Source organism: Melospiza georgiana, chromosome 11 (genome assembly GCF_028018845.1).
Source record: "Melospiza georgiana isolate bMelGeo1 chromosome 11, bMelGeo1.pri, whole genome shotgun sequence".
Taxonomy (NCBI): Eukaryota; Metazoa; Chordata; class Aves; order Passeriformes; family Passerellidae; genus Melospiza; species Melospiza georgiana.
In genome coordinates, this window is record NC_080440.1 from 15381363 (window position 1) to 15402699 (window position 21337).

The 21337-nt window shown below is 38.2% G+C and overlaps 1 protein-coding gene across 1 annotated transcript; it reads left to right on the forward strand.

The window, feature by feature from the left end:
- Nucleotides 1–94: 94 nt before the first annotated feature.
- On the forward strand, nucleotides 95–20108 carry LOC131088048 (inter-alpha-trypsin inhibitor heavy chain H3-like). The gene is made up of 20 exons (XM_058031837.1): nucleotides 95–184; nucleotides 4095–4118; nucleotides 5252–5418; nucleotides 6425–6529; nucleotides 6952–7114; nucleotides 7784–7894; nucleotides 8354–8479; nucleotides 8891–9007; nucleotides 9760–9928; nucleotides 10246–10371; nucleotides 10614–10795; nucleotides 11789–11974; nucleotides 12279–12418; nucleotides 12815–12969; nucleotides 16373–16450; nucleotides 16826–16939; nucleotides 17511–17715; nucleotides 18807–18979; nucleotides 19460–19571; nucleotides 19670–20108. The coding sequence occupies exons 1-20, from the start codon at nucleotides 95–97 to the stop codon at nucleotides 19797–19799; spliced, it is 2673 nt and encodes an 890-aa protein (XP_057887820.1). The 3' UTR covers nucleotides 19800–20108.
- The last annotated feature ends 1229 nt before the right edge of the window (nucleotides 20109–21337 follow it).

Sequence of the window (21337 nt, forward strand, 5' to 3'; positions counted from 1 at the left end):
TCCCACTTCATTGGGTTATTTATTAACACTGGGTAAACAAAGCTTTATATATTTATGCATATCATTCCAATTGCAACCTCATTTTTTTTCCAAAATGGAAAAGAATCTATTGCTTTGTATTTTAGTATTGATTCCTACCTTTGCATCCTCAGACTTCTTGCTAACACATGTCAGAAACATCAAGGTAAGTAATCAACCGTGTGTGGGTTGTGGGTCTCCCACTCCTCAGAGATTAACTTCTTGCAGTTTATCAGCATTTATCAGAGAGTTCATACAATGCTGGCAGCTGGAGCTCTGTCTTCTCTGGTACCCCTGGACACAGGATAAAAGCTGGAACTCAGACCGGTCGATCTCTAATCAGCCTCAGTTTTCAATCAGTTCTGAAGTTCCTCTCTCTTTCTTTTTAAAGCATCCCTTTCTTCTGTTTTCCCTGTCATCACCATGTAATGGTGACATGTTTTAGAAAAATATTTAAATGTGTAAAGCAATCAGTGCTGCCAGAGAACTGACTTTAACGCCTGTTAAGGAATACAATGAAAAAGATGGCTCTAAGAAGCAGAAAACAGAGCTGTAACATGGCATAAAGATAAATGCCCACAGTCCAAATGACATGGTAGGATTTTTCTCAAAAGATTTCCATGTTAGCACAACATGAGATACATCTCTCAAAGGAGCCATTCTGGTTTTGACTGGATCTCTGAGTAAGTGCTACTTGATGTTTTGCCTAATTTTCTTTGGTTATCTTGCTGTCCACTACTCCTCACCTCCATAAATTATTTCCCTCTCTGTCAGTGGCTGTGCACTCCGAAAAGTTTCAGAGGGCAAATCTCTTTAGGGAGCATTCTGAGTTACTAGGTAGAACAGGACAAAACAATTTCTGGTTGATTGCTGTTGATGAGGTTATGATCTTTGCCAAGATTTTTTCTTTGAAAATCAGGATAGTAACATGCCTAACTTCTAAAAGTCAACATGAGATCTAATGCTGCAAATTGGAAACGCCAGGGATTCCTATTATTTAACCATCATGTAGCCCAGATATAATGTAGCTTTTTCCTTCTGATTACTGTAGTGTCTGGAGTTCTCTATGTGTTTTACAATGCTAAAGCCTTTCTAAATGGAAGACTGCCAAAACTCTGTGCAATGCTCCATCTATGCATGCAGAGCACTATGAAAAAGCCAGCTGATTCTCCCAGTTTTGTTCTGTACTTTATGCAAATGTGATTTGATTGAAATGGAAGAGATTGCTCTGTAGGGTGAAGGTCTCAGTGCCCATCTGTGTCTTGGCCCCTTTGAGCAAGCAGTATCCAGTGCTGAAGCATGGCTGGGATTCTGGCTGTCTGGTGACCTTTAAGCTGTCAAAGCTGCTTTTAGAGCCCCAGTCAGGTATACACAGTTGGCAGACCCAATTCTGCTGAAAATGGAACAAAAATCCTCATCAGTTCCCTGTTCCTATGAGCTGCATTATGGGCTCTTCTCTGTGGCACCCAATTGGCATCACTTGGGGTGATGGAATCTTCAGTGCTGCTGTAGATTCAGAGATCATTTTCATGCCTTGTTTTCCTATGTAGCATTTGGGGATGTATGCAAATACCTCGTTCTGCACTGTGGATTCCCAGAGGTCACTCCAAGATAACTGTACAGTCTTTGCTGAGTCTTTTAGTCCTGCTGTGGTTTAGTTTCCCAAGCTGTACAATCAGCAAGTACTGTAATCGAGTCCTGTTTTCCCTCTCTGTTTTCCTGGGAGTTCAAGTTTCTCTTTTACTTTCCAATTTCCATAGGTTCTTTGCACCTCTATTCTTTTCTGCTGCCACAGCAAAACAGTATTAAACAAAAGAAGTTTTTTGCTATTGCACAACTGAAAAATAATAGAATTCTAATAATTGGTGCAGCTGGCAAATATGTGAAAATAATACAGAAACATTTTATCAAGTAACAATAACCCAGGGTAGAGGATGTTAATTCTCATTTTAGTCTAGAATTGCATCATCATTTTGATTGGCTTTTTGCCCACATAGCTCGGAATGACCTTGATTTAGTGATGGCTCAAGGTACACTCAAGTGAATCATTAAAAATTAAAAAACCCAGAACAAAATCACAGACTTAGAGTCACGTAATCCCCTCCCCTGCACAAACAGGGTCAGCTAGAGCAGGTAGCTGGGTGATGTCCAGCTGGGTTGAGTATCTCCATTGGAGATGAGCCCAAGTGCAAAGTGACTAATGCCTTTCACAGAGAGATTTTTCTGTAGTTTCAATGGAAATTGCAGAGCACCCCTCAAAATATTTACAGAATCAAAATAGAACTCCTTCAAAACTACCACTGAAGCTGTGATTCTGATAAAGAATGTGCACAACAGCAATTCTGTAAAACTCAAATGCAGGTACAGTATCTTTCAGTTTGGAAGCAGTAGTCAGAATTGCAGAATTTGTAGCTACACATATTTTTATAGGTTTATATATATATATTTTGTATTTTGTATAAACTGTGTGGTAATTCTACTGTAAGGAAAAGTTTGCACCAAACAAACTGGCATTTCACAGAGTTCCAGCTTTTCATTTCCCAAGGTGCATACCTCAGTTTGGGTATTGTAAGGGGAAATGACAAGCTGTAATGACAGATATGGATACAGAAAAAATATTTCCAGTTTCAGAAAGGGCAGATTTGAGTTGGTGCACACTCTATACTGGCATTAAAGGAATGCATATATGCTTGTGAAAAGGAGAGATGGACACACAGAAATCATCTGGATGGCAGTAACAGTTTGAAAGATGAACCTGAAGGAATGCACACTGACATTTTTTGCCAGACTCTCACACCAGAAGAGAAGCTTCCTCCCTCAAATTTTGCATTACCTTAGATTAATATAGTGTCTTGAAAAGAACCCCAAAATAAACAAAAAAATAATCCTCTAATCCTCTGTGTTTCAGTTTCCAACTAGGGAAGGTACTGAAAGCCTTAAGTGTACTTGAGATGTGTGTCTGATTTGTTGTGTCCTTACCCCTGCCTTTGATGGAGCAGGTAAACACAATTCCACAAAATGTGACCCCCAAGGCTCTTGGAGCCAGATGAGATAAGGTTTTGCAGCTGAGCTGATGGGAATTGAGTTACACAAGCTGTTATTTTAACAGCACTCAGGAAGTTTGTTCAGTGCCTGTCCTCTCTTTCAGAACAGAGTACGAGATACTGTTGTACAGCTTCTGATATTTGCACTATTCTGGGAGCAAATATTGGAAAAAACCCCCCACATTTTAACTGCTTATTTTCCCCCTCCATGCAGCTTTTTGTAGTGACAGCCCCTCCTATCTAATCCTGCTGAATTACCTTCCTACCTGGTCATGTTAGGATGAGAGACTGTTGGGCTGAAATAGGAAAATTTAGGAGCCTGAAAAAAATGTAAGGCTGCATTTGCATGACAGTTTGGATTTGTGTGCCAGGAAAAAAACTGTGCAAAGTGGGTTTTTATGCTTTGATACAACTCTTCTTTTTCTCCCAAAGGAAAATATGTTTGAAAAGAAAATATGTACTGCAGGACTCAGATTTGGGAATTCTCAAGAAAAAGATGTTACTATGAGGACAAATTATTTTGGTTTTACTTGAGGTCGCCACACAGCCAACCCTTACTCAAGGAAGAGCTATCAAACAGATTTTAGTGTGTTCTTTAGTCTCAATGACATTTAATTATAAATGGCCCTGAGCATTTGAGCCTCTTTTCCTCTCATTCTCCCTCATATTTCAAAGGTCTATGTGTATTTTCAGCTCGAAGAAGACACTGTTTTGTGTCTCATGAGCAACATAAAGTCAGCAACATTCAAAGTTTAACTTACCTTTCAAAAACACTGTATTTAGGGTACACTAACATCAAATGAAAACCAAAATATTCACCAAAGCTGGGAATGCCATAAGCAAAATAACTCCGACCCGCCTCATATCCCTTGCTTGCTTTTCCCTCAAATTTACTTCAGTTTATTAATGAAGACCTTTCTCAAACCTGGACTTCTAATTTGTGACAAGTACACAGATGCTAAGAGATTTATTTCTAAATGCAGCTTTCCTACCTAATCATGATTTTTTTTTCCCTTTCTTTTCTCTTTACAGAAGCGAAATGCTGATAATGACTTGGTGAGTAAGGTTTGGTTTTGTCTGGGCTACCAAGAGTTTATAGTGACAAGAATATTCTTAATGTGTTCACAAAATGTTTCTGTGAGTCCAGTCTGAGCAAATGGATATTTCTGAGTGTGTGACAAGGAAAACTGCCCAGAGCTGCCTGTTTTGGGCAGTAGGACTAACTAGACAGTTGCTTTCCAAGCTCTGATGGAAGCTCCTGGACAAGGAAAGAGAATGAACAAATGATTTTTAATCTCATTGTATTTGAATAAATACCTAAGTTCTTTTGAAGTCACCTGCATATCTCTAACAGACTTTCATTCTATGTTGGTTTTGTTTTTACTTTTATGTTGCAGCTATTGCTAAGGAAGGCAAGAGACCTCATCTCTGGGGCTGATTCCACTTGGCACTTGGATTCCCCTTCAGCAATGCTTAAATGCTTTGATTGTTTGGGGACCTTCTCAATTAATCAGCAGAAACCAGACCCATCATAAAACCTCCAAAGTTCCTTCCAGTGCTGGTTTTGCTGCCAGAAGCAGACCTTGCTGTGGAGTTCCTAATGGGAACATCTGTTGTTCCTATGCTTTCACTTAGTGTCCAGAAACCTTATACCTGAACATTCAAAGAAAATAAATATTGCCTTGCCCATTTACTTGTTTAGAAAAATCTGATCTCCAGCTGGGAGGAAACTGAGAATAACATAAAATGGAATTTGGAGGCATTTGGGCTATTTTAAAACAAGAGGATTACTTACATCCCTGCTCTAGGAGTCATCCACTCCTCTGATAACCACAGTCACTAATACAGTGGGGCAGCAGTAAAGAGCTGTGCTCTTTGAATAACCATAAAAAGTCACTTACTCAGTAGAGAAAAAACCTATTCCTATAATGGCAGTATTTTTGGTGGTAGTATTTTGTTAAAGTCTATAGTTATGACTTGTGGAATAGCACCATCATGTCAGTGAAATAGATACCCAAGGAAACACAGCTGTGTTCCAGTTCTTATATTAGGTCTTTCTTTCTTTTTGCTTTGCAGTGATCAATGTACTGCTGTGGTTTCTTTTTAAAAATATGATTACAACTGATTAATACACATACGAGTGTAACAGCTAGTGCTCTTTTTGTCTTTTTTCAATTCTCACTTTACAGGTTGTCAATGGGATGGAAATCTATAGCATGAAAATTGATAGTAAAGTGACTTCCCGCTTTGCACACAATGTCATCACCAGCCGAGCTGTCAATCGTGGAAATGTGTCCAAAGAAGTTTTCTTTGATGTTGATCTCCCTAAGACAGCCTTCATTACCAACTTCAGCATGTGTGTAATCTTTACAATATTGTTAAAGAAGACTAAAAATCTGTGCTAATTCAGCTGGGAGAAATGGAACCCGAGTGTTCATTTTTACTTTGCCATTTGAATAGATTTCTAAATACCTCCTGGGTAATTTTCTGGTACTATTAACTTAACATGCAAGATATGTGGAGAAAGGCAAACATTGGTACATCTGTAGAAAAGATGACTAATTTTCAATTATTTCTATTCATCATTATGAATAGAAGGGAACCTTAGGGAATGTGGGACCTTTCCTGCAGATTCATCCACCTTTTCAGAAATGCCTCTTACTTACTGTGGTATTATCAAACCAGGAAAGTTCCATTACTTCATTTCCCTGATGGCATTATAGCTTAATTTATCTCTTCATTTAAAAATCATATTTGAATGAAAGGCAGAAAGTAGAATTATTCTTTTACATTTGTACCTTTAGTTGCAATCATGTGCAGTTCTCCACCATGATGAGGCTTGATTCAGTTAAGCACATCCATCTCTGCTAATCACACCGTGCCTGCTTTATCTCCAGTGAAGAGGAGCACTAGCTTTAGGACACAAACACTCATAGAGCATCTTAGAACTTTTTTGGTAGAATGAGGTGATGAGAAATGGCTGCTTAGTCCTCTAAGGAGCTCAAGGATGAAATGCTCCTCTGTAGATGATGACATCTGGACGGGTGAGTCACATCCAGAGTTGGTTTGCCATTAGATGAGATGAGATGGTGAAGCTGCTGAAGTGCAGGAATATGGCAGGTGTAAGTTGTGTTGCTGTAGCCCAGTTTTGATCTAATTTAAAGTAAAAATTGGTTTAGATTCTTTTATGACACTGAGCACAGAGCTCTTCATTCCAGCTGAATTCTCTCAGGAGCCTGGCTTCAGTGAAAGGGCCCAAATCTTGGCAATAGCAGGTCTCTGAAAGGTTATTAGCAAACAAATCAATAAAGGGAGAATTCCTGTCACAACCTTCCACTGAACTAGGACTTTTTCATCTGCAGGACAATTGATGGTGTCACCTATCCTGGAACTATAAAGGAAAAAGAAGCTGCAAAAAAGCAATATGAGAAGGCTGTTTCGAGAGGACAGACTGCTGGTCTTGTAAAGTAAGGATCATGTCCTGTGGCTTCCACACCATCACTCCATAGCAGACTGTGAGATTGGAAATGCTGTGTTCTGGCACTTTGCTGACATTAAGGGACTAAAGAACAATCATTAAGTTAAGTTATTGTAGCACAAATTGTAGAAAGGAAATACAGCCTCTGACTGCACAAGCACTGTCTGCAACTATGGAAAGGCTGTTCCTGCAACTTTCACTGGCTTTGTGGGACCTATTCCTGGGATTAAGCTCAGTGGGAAACTTGAATAAAGTCTACAGGTTGAGCATAATTTTGAGTATTGATTGATGATTTTTAGCAGTATATAAAAAATCCCATCTTTGTTTTACTTCTTTTTGAAAATCATATGCCACCAACAATAAATACCATGAAAGAGGATAAAGATCTTTTTCCTACCCACTTAAAAACAGAGCTTCAGGAAGAAAAACAGAAAAATTCACTGTCTCAGTCAACATTAAAGCAGCCAGTAAAGTCACTTTTGAACTCACATATGAGGAACTGCTGAAGCGACAGTTTGGAAAATATGAAATGTTCATCAAAGTGAAACCAAAGCAGCTTGTCAAAGATTTTGAGGTAAATGGCAAACTGATCAAATTTGACTGTAATTTAAGAGATGATGGAATTCTGCATATCTGTTGAAAGTGGAGTACCATGGTCATTCCCATTGGCTCACAGGTGAGCTAAAGGCCATGATAACATTTCTGATAACTCATTTCCATGAGTCCCATGGGGATAACTCATCAATTCACTTTAATGCAGGCTTTTACTTGTAAACCTGACAAATTTGCTCATCTACTGAGCACTCCAAAAGAAATCCTGTATGAAAAACTGAAAAAGCTATTGCAATGCCTTGGACTAATTGTATATACCTTTATAGCATAAACTCCAGCTTTCTCACTCCACTGTGAAACAACATCATCTTTAAATTCTGGGATACTGCAGCTTTTTGTGTCTATCTGCCTTGATAGGATGCAACTATCTAGCTTTCCAACACGTCATATTTCTATTAAAGTTTACTTATTTCTAGCTTTGTGTTTAACTTCTGTGTTTGAAAAGGCCTCTTTGGCTGAAGATGTGTCCACCACACAAGTGTAGATTTGGACTGCTATTATGTATTACAAAAGTAAATTTCTTTACCTTTATGAAAATCCCTCTTTCACATCTGTAGTTACTGATCCTCCTGTAAATGGCTGATGTATTGTGATTTAATTAATGACAGTAAATTTTTTATTAATATTTCAGATTGAAGTAGATATCTTTGAGCCCCAGGGTATCACTGAGCTGGAAGCAGAAGGAACATTCATCACCAATGAGCTACAAAATACCATTAAAAAAACTTTTTCAGGAAAAAAGGTAAATTGATTACTGCATTCCATGATTTACTTGTTATGGTTATAATTCTGAAATAATAATTTCAATGCTAGCAATGGCAGCAAGAGGAAACCTGGATACCAGTAAGATTATCTCTTATAGAAAAACTGAATTACTAACAAGTAGTTTTCCCTTATATGGGGCTAGTAGAATTCCTAAAAGATACAACAGCTTTATCAAAGTTGTTGTTCAGAGTGAAGAGCTGACCCAAGGGGAAGTAATCATATGGAGAAAGCTGTGGAAAGCAGCCTTCATGTGTCAGTTACCACCAATAAATTTCTAAGTACATATGGATTCGTACCATCTAGTAGCTAACCCAATAAAACAGGTTATTCTTATGTCTGTGAAAATAAATATACCAGCTTTAAAAAAATGCAGATGTGTTCTGTAGGAGATTTTCAGCTATTAAGGGTCAGATCTAAGGAAGGCTTTTCTTTTCAGGGCCATATCTCTTTCAAGCCAACCCTCGACCAGCAGCGAAGGTGTCCAAGTTGCTCAGAGTCTGTCTTGGATGGGGATTTCACTGTAAAATATGATGTGAAGAGAACAACTCCAGATAATTTGCAGGTAAGTCTAACAACTTGAAATTCTGAACTGTTGAACAGTTGAACTTGCACAGTAAAGGTCAGGGAGCAGCAAGAGCCAACTGTTTCCTAAGGCAGCTGAGTGGGAGCAATCAGTGGGCTCTTCAGTGGGGGGATCCAAAACAGTGGAGTCCATGGATAGGAACAGATACAGGTGTGACACAGCTGGAGACAGGACACTGTAGCTGTTCTCACACTGTAGCTCAGTGTCTAAAAGCCCAGTCTTGCACCTAAATGACACCCCTGGGCCCATGGATAGAGGTGAGACTGATCAGGGCCATTAAAACTTTTTAGGCCGCTCAGAGGCTAGACGTTAAATGAGAGTAATATCTCCTTTATCTGTTTTACCTTTATAATGTTCCAAACTTTTTGCTGGTGGTGTTTTCTTTTTCAGATTGTCAATGGCTATTTTGTACACTTCTTTGCACCAACAAATCTTCCAAAGCTGTCCAAGAATATTATTTTTGTATTGGATACTAGTGGCTCAATGTATGGAAGAGAAATAGAACAAGTGAGTTATTACATTACTATGGAGTTCCAGTGAAAGAGCTGGAGCAAGGTGCTGGGAGGGAGATGGTGCTGGAAGGGACATGATGCCTTGGAGTGCCCATGTGCTGCTCAAGCTGTTACAAAGTGGCTCGATGGTGTGACCTCTCTAATGCCCAGTGCCAGATGTACTGGTTTGCAGTGTTGCTGTAGAACAAAAATCTATACATTAAGCCTTTATTTACTTATAAATGTTGTTAGTTCAAAACTTTAAATATCAGCATTTCCAGAGAGTGCTGTCATGTGCTTGACAGTTCCAAAATAAGCTGTGCATACAGATTATGTGCATTTTCTCTGCTCACTCTGTGTCTAGGAAGCAGTAGCTCTTTTCAGAGTTATGACTGAGTTAATGTTTGGAATTTTCATGTTTTGATGCTGCATCAAAATATCCAGGCATGCTTGTTTATGAGCTTCTCCATTAACCTAACTACCCATTTGCCATGCCAGCTTATCTCAGTGTAAGCAACCAACTATGATGGGAAAACGGATTTTCATCTCAGCTGCAAAGATTTACCAGATGTTATTGCTGCTGACTTCCCTAGAGTTACTCTGAAATTGACACAGGGACTGACAAGAACAGAACAAGCTCAGAATTTTTGCAATATATACTGTTTAGGAGTAAAAAATAGCCCAATGCTGAGAGATTAATGATGTCAAACCTGTAAGCACATATCTGTTAAATTTTGAATCATGTATTTAAATCTCTTTGCCTTACAGACAAAAGAAGCACTGCTAAAAATCCTAGATGACATTAAAGAAGATGACTTCTTCAATTTCATATTATTTGATAGTGAAATATCTACCTGGAAAGAAACATTAATCAAGGCCAGTCCTGAGAATTTGGATGAAGCGAGGAAGTTTGTTCGGCAAATTTCTGCTCAAGGCAGTAAGTACTTGACAGGCCTTGCCAGTAGGTCATTGTGTAAGTTAATTTATTGATTGATTCTGAACACAATGCTACTGTTTGTTGGGGTTTCAGACTGCTGATGAGGCACTCCTGAAGTTCAGTTTTACTCAGAAAATTTGTCTATTTCTCTTTATGTTTCCAAAGTCCAGGTACTTTTCTATCTAGACTTGCCCCTGCTTGTAAATCCAAATCTTTCATTTTCTGTAATGTAATAAAAGCTCTTCAGACCCCAATGGAAAATGAACCTTTACTCTGACAGCCTTTGCTGAACCTGAATTTCTTTGTCTACCTCATAGTGACAAATTTACATGGTGGTTTGATGAGAGGAATTGATATTCTGAATGCTGCTCATGAAGAAAACCTTGTGCCCAAGAGAAGCGCTTCTATAATTATCATGTTAACAGATGGTCAGCCAAATGTAGGTAAGTTTGTGTTGGATGGAATAATAAAGGTAGTTCATTAACTAACAAAAAATGCTAGTTAAAAATGGCCTTCATCTTTCACTTCTGGATATTTTCATGATTTTAATGCTACCAGAATCATAGTACTAAATCAAGCTTTTGGTAATGTCTCCTAAGAAATCTGAACATGCCAAGTCACATTTCGTTTTGTGATCATTGTATCTATTTTGAAAACAACTCAACCATTTCCTGGTTTGATGCAGGTGTATCCGATACTGAGGAGATTGAGAAATCAGTGAAGAAGGCCATTGATGGCAGATACACCTTATACAACCTTGGCTTTGGCAGTGGTGTTGACTATGGCTTCTTGGAGAGGATGGCACTGGAGAATAAAGGATTGGCCCGTCGGATTTACCCTGACTCTGATGCAGCTTTGCAGCTTCAGGTGAAGTAATGACCATGTACATGAGGTCAGAGGTACATAAGGTCAGATAACTGTTCATGTTCTTATTTTCAAATAATCAAAATCCCAGTGTGTAATCTGACACTGAGATGCTCCAGAGTCTGCTGTGATCAGAGTATTAAAATCATAGAATAGTTTGATGTGGAAGGGACCTTTAGTTGCATTTAATTTTCCCCTTCCCTTATATAAGCAGGAAGTGCAGGGGAACAGTAAAAGGGACATGCTGTGGGGTATGGCAGGGAGATTAAAACTTGGCATAGGGTGATAAAACTCACAGTTCTGAAGGACACTCTGGTGGAATTTCTGCAGTCATTGCATCTCCTGCACCTCACAGATCATGTGGTTAATGTCCTGTCAAGGGACAAAAGGAGTAACAAATCATAAAGCTCTAGATATTATTTCTTAAGGAACTCACTGCAAGCAGGTGTATCTTACCACACTCCTGAGGCATTTTAGAGTTGTATAAGACATGAAAACTGGTATAGGCCATACAGGGTAGTCTTTTTTTACTTCTCACATTCCAGTAGCTGCCATTCAAAGAATTCATCAAAGAATTAGGTATTAGATTTCATTGCAAGCTCTGATAAAATCAAATGCCCAATCTCCTTTGGGTATGTTGCCATGTCAGTATCTGCAGAGAAGAGGTGTAGAAAATTATCTCTATCAAATAACAGGAGGCTTGGTATCCCTCTTGATTTATATTGATGGAACTCATCATCCACAGCACATTGTTCTCAAATATTCTTCCTCTCTCTTAGCAAGACTGAAGAGTTTGTATGTCCTTTCTCTTTTCAATTTTTTGTAGATTTCTAGGCTTTACACTCTGAGATTTAACTAAATATCTAAATATTTCTTATAAAATACCCTTTTAGTTTTCATTCCTGAAATAGCAGGATGTTTCTGGTTACAGATCTACCCATGAACTAAAGAAACAATGATAGTTAAATGTTTTCTTTTTTTCTTTCAATCCTACAGGGGTTTTATGATGAGGTGTCAAATCCCATGCTCATAGATGTGGAGTTAAACTACCCAGAAAATGAAATATCAGACCTAACTACTAACAGCTTCAAGCATTTCTATGATGGGTCTGAGATTGTGGTGGCTGGGCGCTTTGTAGACAGCAACCAAAACCATTTGTCTGTGGATGTAAGAGGTGAAGGTGTAAGTATGGATTTCTTTGATTTATGTAAACTATACAAAATCTCTGAATGCTTCTTTTGCCTCCTTTTTGATGAACAAAAATGCCATGTGAATGTGGAATCTGGGTTGTGTTCTGTAGTGTACATCTCTAAAATTCCCAGGAACAATGGGACAAAATTCCTCATACAACACTGGCAATTTTCTGGTGTACAACCAGACTGGCTTTCGATTTCATAAGATTTTCAGGTGTGAAGATCTTAGTTTTTGGGAAGTCCTGTCAGTCCCTGGCTACTTGTGATGCAGAGAACATTCTTACTCCCAACAGGCTCAGGACGCCCTGTCGTACACTACACAGCAAGGAGCTGAGCAGACAGCTCAGGCTTTCCAAGAACAGCAATACATATTTGGAGAGTACATTGAAAGGCTCTGGGCTTATCTTACCATTGAACAACTCTTGGAAAAACGGTAATTATAGCTGGAATTATACCTTAGCTCTGAACCCTTCACAGCCTCTGAGTCCTGCAGTTTCTAGGATGTGAAGCTGACATTCACATCCCATTGAGCTGCCAATGGAAAATCATGAAAATCAGTGAGGGAAATCCACCACGCTATTCTCCTCCCTAGCCTCAGTATTCATGTTTCAGGTTGCAAAGGAAACAATTTTAAATTATTGCAAGGATAAAGCACAGTTTTGCCTTTCTCTTAGACAGCCAGTAGAATCAGAAGTGCTCTTAAGCTGTAACAGTTATATCTTATTGATAAATTGCCTGCAGAGAAATTACTTTACTTTAAAATATGTAATCTGACATGTGGTGAGTGATTCAGCAATCACTGATGCTGGGAGTCTCTTTCTGTATTCAGCATTACAGCCACAGGAGAAGAAAAGGAAAACCTTACAGCTCAAGCCCTGGCTCTCTCACTAATGTACAAGTTTGTAACACCACTGACATCCATGGTGGTAACAAAACCAGAAGAAGATGAAAATGAAGAGGGGATTGCTGATAAACCCACTGAAGGTATAGACATCTTCACAATTGTACTGTATTTGAGAAGCTAAGAGTTCCTTTGATGTTGGCCTAAAGAAAGGCTTTCATGTGGGCACAGTTTTAAATATGTATCTGCAAAATCTACTTTCCAAGCCAGGAATGTGTGTGATTTATGCAAAATTACTTCTCATTGTAAAGCTCATTTCCATCAAACTATCCTTCATTATTAAATCATATGGGCAAAGCACTATAAATTTGAAATAAATGTATTTTAAACTAAATAGAAAAACTATTACAGAAAAAGACCCTGAAAACCAAGAAGCATTTCTAATCTAATAATCCAGCTATATTCAGATGACTTACCATCACTTTCTCCTTTATTTTTCTACATACTTCAGCCTAGGGATAGATGTAACCTCTTTCCACATGAAAAGGGAAAATTTGCATGAGCTCTTCCTCAGGCAGGATATATCAGGCTGTAAAAGGATTGAGATTACTTATGTAAAACACAATAGTCATATACATATTGCAGAAAGAGAAGCAATTATATTGAAAACACACAATTTGTTTTCAACTCCTCTGATACTTTAGCTAATTATGAACTCCTTGCTCAGTGAAATATTATTTTTCCTATAGTTCAGCCTCTCTGTTTAACTCCTGTGTATCAAATACTCTGTTCCTCCTTCTCTTTGGCCAAGCAAAGCAGTGCTCTGTGCTCAGTGTGCCTCCCAGCCATCCTAACCTCATCTCCTTGTGTTGTTTGAGCCACTCTCATCCCACAGGCCTGACAGAGGCTTTCCAGTCTCTTCTATCACCATCCTTTATTTTTTCTCCAGTTTTTGTTTAGAGACCCTGAAAGTTCCTTGGAAGCTCTGTGTGGGCTCTCTGCAGCCTTCTAGATGAAAAAAATTCTCATCTCCTGATTTTGGCATAGGAACTTGAGGCATTTTAGCATAACAGAGATACTGGAGTTTGGTGAGGTTTTTTCAGCTGCAGTAGGTCCTGAGACCAGTGAATTTCTAAGTGCCCTTCAACTCTGAATCATTCTTCAGGCATTCTCCTGATAAATTTTTGCATTATTTTTCATGACTCCTATAATGGAATACTGACATAAAACCCCTTCATGATTAATTTAACATTCAAGTCACTACACAAGATAATGACTTTAAAGTTTGCAGCTGCTCTCCATAACATGGAAACCCCCAAACATGTGTCAGAAGTGACATCCACTCAGTCATCTTCAGTTCTTTGCTTTCCCTTTCCAGGTATTTGTAGTATAAAAGCTCTTTTCTGAACCTCTTTCAAAGGAAATCCTCTCTGTATATAGATAGTAGAGCAGTAATAGGAGAAAATACTCAAAGCTCTGACCCTGTGTAAGGAAAAAACCCAATTTTACTCACCCTGAAATCTCAATTCACAAATCAATGTACTGAATCATCCAGTCAGTACTAACAGAATCATCTAAATGCCTGGAAAACCACAAAATAATAAAACCAGTAAGGAACATTTTGCAATATAGGTATGGCACAACAATAAAACAGTTCCAAATAGAGCTCTTGTCCCATACATAATAAATTGCAGTTCTACTGCCCTGCATAAAAGCTTTTTACTTTCAGTACATTTCTGTTTGACCTACAAATACTGTGTTTTATCACTGCGAAAATGGCATTTAAAAATACTAAAGATAGCTGGTTGAGTTTTCAAACAGTTAATTTTTTTTACAGTGTTTTATTAGAGTCATAATCCTTCCTGTTTAATTGTATAACTGAAACTGTGAATTTCTCTTTTTCTTCCTTTTACGTCTTACCTGCCCATGGTAACAGCTGAAGGTATGTGAATTTTTCTTAAATTTACTTAATGTTTTTAATAGAAATGAATTTTCTACATTACTTATTTGATCTAGGAAGCAATATTTTCATAAAGTTCAAGAGGAATTAATCAATATCCTGTTATGAATAGATATACAACTTTTCAGATGGCTAAGTTTGTAAGTAGTGGTTTCAGTTCAGTTCCTGTCTCTGGTGATTGCAGCATCCCATAACCCAGAATTCAGGCCCAGTACAAGTCAGCTGCTCTCCAGGGCTGCCACCAGGGCCTCCCAGGTACCTGTGTGTAGCAATCTCATCCAAAGATACCTTCATCCATGCCATGATTGCCACTTCTAAAGCACAGAGACATCCTGACAGAATTTCAGATGTAAAGAGAGCAGAAGAATAGAAAAATGTGGAACCAGGCAGGCAATTCTTCCTTCCCATAAGTGCAGTTTAGAAGGTGGCACAGAGGTGTCAGAGAACAGCAGGCTGTCCCAGTCCCAGAGAGAGCAAACCCCAAGGAGATGTTACATTTGTGCTGGGAAGCAGGGTGTGCTTTCAGCCCCTTCAAGACTGTTGCTTTGTAGCACTGTTAAATAAATAATTTTTATTTTGTAATATTTAGAAATGTATACATAATGACAAGATTTTTGGGTTGGTTTTGGAAGGAGGAAGGAATGAAGTCAGTGAGATTGGGTTTTGTTCTTTGTAGCCTCTAAAATAACATTTTGTTTCATTCAGACAGGGATGTTCACAGGTCCTTTGATGGGTAAGTAATTTAATTTATTTTTCTGAATGGAGCAGAGTCTGTCAACTGAAATTACCAGAGGCAGAGATGCTTTTTCTGGCAGTACAACTGGACTTTCACAAATACTACCAAATTCTGCTCACTGCTGAAAAGACATTTAAAGATTGAACAATAGGAGGTGACAGAGCTTCAGCTAAATAGTTTATAGGGAGTAAATACCTGTTCATAAACCACCATTTTTTCCTGAAAGCTGTTTCCCAAGAACAGAGGATGGACTTCACTTTGCATTTCCTTTGGAATTATATAAATCCAGGGACTCTGATGTCAGCATCTCTGGCTAAATTACTATGTTCAGTCATTTGTACAAAAAGCATCTGTTTTATTCAAGAGACAGCAACTGATCCACCAAATTCCTGGCTGGGCAATCCTGGAAATGGGAGAGTTAGAACTATGGTTTTACTCTGGATATTAGTGCCAATCTCTCTCTAGTTTTTTCAAGTTTTCACTGAAAAGACTTAAATTCATTCTGGAAAAAAAATAAAACAAACAAACAAACAAAACCAACTCAAATGTCAAAAAATCAGAAGTTTTCAATGGATGATGTTGCATTTCCTTGCTGACAGTTTGATCCTCACATCTGAAATATTTGTATCCTACAGATAGATTGCTTGGGCTATATGGAAACCCTCAGAGCAATTTAGACTACATGTGAAATCTGTGTCTATCCTGAAGATTTTTTTGATTTAAAAGCAGCACACAAATTGTCATTCCATAGATTATATGCTTTGAAAACTAGGATGCAATTACTGATTTACCTAGCATATTAACTCCCTGACATCTTCATAGGCCATGCAATTTTCCATTGTGGTGTGAGCTTTTCTAACTTTCTTTCCTTCTGCAGCTTCACCAGCCTATCACACATATGCACCACCACCCACATGGTATACCAGTGGTGAGTAGTTGGGGTAGTGTCTGTCTAGGAGAACAGAAGAGGGTATTTAAGGCTAAATTACACAATTCTTATGAATATTTTCAATATTTCCCTTCCATAATAGCAGCCATTTTTTTTTAATTTTTAAGGGGCAAGTATTTTAATTTACTGTTTAAACATCTCTTAGTGTCTTCTAAAGATCAAGTAATTGAAATTATGTGTGGTCATTTTCTCAGTCCTCCTTCCCATCAGTAATTTTTGTGCTGATAACTGCCTGTTTACTATTAAATAATTTATATTTAGTTATTAAATTTAAATATTAAGCAATATTAAAGGCTCATGTGCAACTTTGACTCTGTGTATCACTATACAGACACCTGTGATTTCCCTTTACAGTTGATGGAGATCCACACTTCATTATATCAGTGCCACAAAAAAAAGATGCCATTTGTTTCAATATCAATGAAAACCCTGGCATGATCTTAAATTTAATAACTGACCCAGTTACAGGTGAGTTTTTAACTTTTTTTTCTTTTAATACAGGATACTTTAACAAAATGTGTTTAAAGGCTATTTCTCTGTTTATAATGCATAAGCTTTTTTTCCCAGCAAAGCTAGCAGGAGGTCCTGTAGCTATGATAGCTTACCATTACCATGACTGTTTTCACTTCTTGTAGCAAAATGAACTTTTAAACTCACTTTAAAAACCAGTGCAAGGGTTGAGAGTAGTAATTTGTCTCAGTGAGTTGTAGTAGAAGCAATAAAATAATCCTTAGGTCACCAGTTTGTGGAATACCTGGTAAAGAGAGACCGATGTCACTCAGACTCTGTACCCATCACAAACCCTCTGTGCTTAGGGGAAAATTGAACTTTTCTCAACAAAATGATTGTTGGCTTTGTGGAAATTCACAGAACAACCCACAGAATATTATTTTGCTTTGGTGCAAATATTCACAAGTAATTCTGGTCTATTTTTCGACTCGTATTTAATTTCTTAAGTTGATAAATTTTCAAGACACTCCTTGACATCAGTTGATCAGGTCCTGTCTATAAAACAATATTTGTTTTACTTCTATATTAGGCATCACAGTCAATGGAGAACTTATTGGTGATAAGAGAGTAAATAGTAATGCAAAGATCCAAAACTCATATTTTGGAAAACTTGGTATTGCAAATAAGCACCTGAATGTAAAGCTGACAGTAACTCCTGAGAGGATCACAATTGAGAATGGTGATGAAAAAACAGGTTTCACCTGGCTGGACTCAGTCACCTTGCAACAAGCAGGGTAAGACTTACAGAAAGGGTATCAGGCTCTTGTACTACTTTCTACTCTACTTGAAATATTTTTAGATGTTGATCAATAATAAACTTCTAAGATTTGTGTGGCAATCTACAAAAGCAATTGATTCAAGCCTTGCTGAATTCTGCTCTCTACTTTGTTGCATAATTGCTGAATTTCACAAATTTCTCTGCTTGAAATAAGTAAATGAAGACTTTTCCCTGATCTTCTATTGCTCTGACTAAGGTGAAACTAGATTTGGTATTGTGCTTTGTACAGCAGCATCTTGCAAATACTTAAGGAGTAATTTCAGACATAGTGTGTAATCTTTCAAAGGCATAATAGTGTTCCAAAAGCAAATCTCCATTTTAAAAATTGAACTTGTGGCAGTTACAGAATTGGTATATTTTTTCTTGTCAGCAGGTGTATTTCTCATGGGATCTATTACAGAATCATTTATACCTGTGCAAAAGGTTTATAGAAGGAACATGCAACATTTTCTCTTCCTCCTCCTTTACATTTCACTGTGTAGAATAAAATCCCTGCCTTCTCAAGGCCCAGCAGTGCAGCAGAAAGAGCAAACTTTCATTCTTACACATGATTTTTTTATTGTGATAAACATATGGGTGATATTACTGACACAATCAGAAGCAAATCTTCTCTACCCCAGCACTAAAATAGGCAGTTGGGAGTTGGCTTCTCTGAAAGACTAAAGGAAAAAGTGTCATGTAGCATTCAGGCAAAGAACTGATGGTTTAATAATAAAATTTGTATCACTGAGCATCAGGTGCTCTATCTACATATCAGCAACCTGTCTGTAACCAATTACACTGTTAAGGGATGGGTTTTGCTAAAAACATCTTACTGAAATGTTAAAGGCCAGGTAGCCTTTTCCAGTGTCATTTCATATGATCCTGTGACTCTCTGTGAACCCACAGAGAGACTCCATGGGCCAAACTAGGCAGCAAACCCTCTCTCTTAAAATGCCCTGAGCAGTTTATAAAGCTACATTCGTTTTTACTTCTCACATTTCTTTCTGTTGCTGTTAACTCTGGTAAACACAATGTTCTAAGTAATGTTTTTCTTTTTTTCCTCAGATTAACTTTGATAATTAACAGGAAAAAAAATCTGGTGCTCTCAATGGGCAGTGGTGTCTCATTTGTTGTTGTTTTGCACCAAGTGTGGAAGAAACATCCTCTCCACCGAGATTTCCTGGGACTGTATACATTGAAAAGTGATAAACTGTCTGAACAGACCCATGGATTATTAGGTATGATTTTGTTTAGCCTTTCCCTGCTGATCTTTCCTTGAGGCTACATAATTTATAGATAGAATATTGTACTTATGCTGAGAATAACCACACCCAGAAATTTCAGAGATAAACATATGGATTATTTGATTATTTAAAAGCTGAGGACTTGGAAAATATGGAATAAATTCAAGAGAATAGACCACACACCAGGTGATGATATCTTGAAGGATATCTAGAAAAGGCTGTAATTGTTCTGTGCAGTCAGAAACTGGAGCTTACATGCAGATGATGTGGATACAATTCTGGGTTATAAACAGGAAATAATACCAATAATACCTCAGGCATATGTTCAGTCTTACCCGAAATTTGGTGTTAGCTTATCCAATCCAAACTCTGAAGGGATATGAAGCCAGCACAGGAATGTAGAAATTCTGGGATTTCTGTTTGGTTTGCTTCTGTTTTAATGTCTGAAAAGATAATTTTAGCTTCTCTTTTTAGGGCAGTTTTTCCGGCCCATTGACTTCACCATACTTGAAATTCATCCTGGCTCTGATCCCAAGAAACCAGATGCCACAATGATTGTTAAGAACAATGAACTGACAGTAACAAGGTACAAAATAATGAAGTCCTTAGGTAAGATTTAGGCAAGATTGCTTGTCCAGGTGCAGTTCCTACCTCAGTACTCCATGGCTGTGTTTTGCCTTTCAGGGGCTGGCAGAAGGATTACAGAAGAGATCCTGCACACGGGGTTGATATTCCCTGCTGGTTTGTCCATGACAATGGAGCTGGGCTGATAGATGGTGTTCACACAGATTATATTGTTTCCAGTCTCTTCTGAGTAACTTCCTCCAGAAGCACAGGCAGACAATATTTGTCTGAAAGAACAGTATTTTCAATGTATAAGATCTATTCAAAGCATATAAGCATACATGTTTAGCAAGGACAAGGTATGATGGATTCTCATGAAGAGTTTTACTGTGTATTTGATCCAGTCTGAAGGGCAAGATCCCTCATCCTCTGAAGTGACCTCCTTATTAGGTTTAAAATTCTGTCTTTAAATGGTACTTTGTTACATAACAGAAACCCTCTACCCAATTTTTAATCAATTATTGAGTGACAGGATTGATTAAATAAAAGTATCAATACTCAGTGTCTGGTTCTGTTATTCTGACAGCTCAATGTTCTCATGCCGGTTTCACAAAGCCCAGATGCATTTTGAAATTGGGCACAAGAGGACATCTGACAGCCCAGCCCAGATTTTGGGATAATCCCGTGGTATTTGGAACCACCTGAGCTCTTGACTGTGCAGAGCTGAGGGCTGCTGCCAGCACAGGAGCTGACTGTTGGCATCCAGGAATTCTGTATTTTAGCATTTTAATTTGAACCTTTCTTTGGAACATCTGAACCTTTATAAATTAATGAAACACCAAGGTTGCAAGCAGCACTCACATTTGAGTAATGATAGTTCTTTTGGACTGTATCTTTCTTGAGGAAGACCCTTCTTTCTGTTCCCATAAAAGAATTAATGGACACATTCAGGGCAAGTGCCCCATTTATTTATATATTCATTTTTTACTGCAAGAAATTGCCAGCTCTTCCTTCTAAAGCAAAAAACCCACCCAACCAAAAACATGTACTCTCCCTCCCATATTTCTTATTTACTTCAAGATTTATTTTAAACAAATCAGTCACAAAAAGGCAGTGGAAAAGCAGAAAATTCCCCAACAGTAGTAGGACAAAGAAAGTCATTGTGTGGAAAACTAGAGTGTAGAACACAGAGAAAAAAGGAGTGTGGGGGGAGAAACAGGTGATGGAAGATATGGTAACAGCAAAGGTGGCTAAAGGTAACAGAGGGCAGAGAGAAGCAGCAGACAGGTGCTCACAGTTAGATAAAACATTTACTCCTCCTGCTGATGACTGCTGGTTAAAAAGAGAACTGTGGGGCCATATCCTGTGAGATATGCATAGATCTGTTACATATACATTGACACTATTTTGTATTGGAATTAGAAATTACAAAATGCCAAATATTCATTACTGCATCTCCCTTCAGCTTCTGAACAAGGGAAGGGAATATAGGAAATCAGAAACCCACCAGAACTCACCTTGGGGCTTGGAAAGCACAGGAGGAGAGTGACTAAACAACAAATTAAGTCAAAATTCGAGTGAAGAGTGGAATGGCACCTACTTACAGAATGGAAAGCACAGTGCAGAGAGCAAACAGCACTACATGGATATGGCAGCTGCAGCAGCCAGGCACACCAGCAACTTTGGGCTGCTGCAGAAAGCACAGAAACCTCTGTCAGCACAACTTGTCTATTCAAAGTCAGATAAAATCTTTGAACAAGGTGAGGAGTTTCTATTGTACCTTAATAA

Coding starts and splice junctions, on each gene's coding strand:
- LOC131088048 (XM_058031837.1), top strand. CDS start 95: ATGGAAAAGAATCTATTGCTTTGTATTTTAGTATTGATTCCTACCTTT. Junction 6,530..6,951: donor CAGACTGCTGGTCTTGTAAA/GTAAGGATCATG, acceptor ACTTAAAAACAG/AGCTTCAGGAAGAAAAACAG. Junction 9,008..9,759: donor ATGGAAGAGAAATAGAACAA/GTGAGTTATTAC, acceptor TTTGCCTTACAG/ACAAAAGAAGCACTGCTAAA.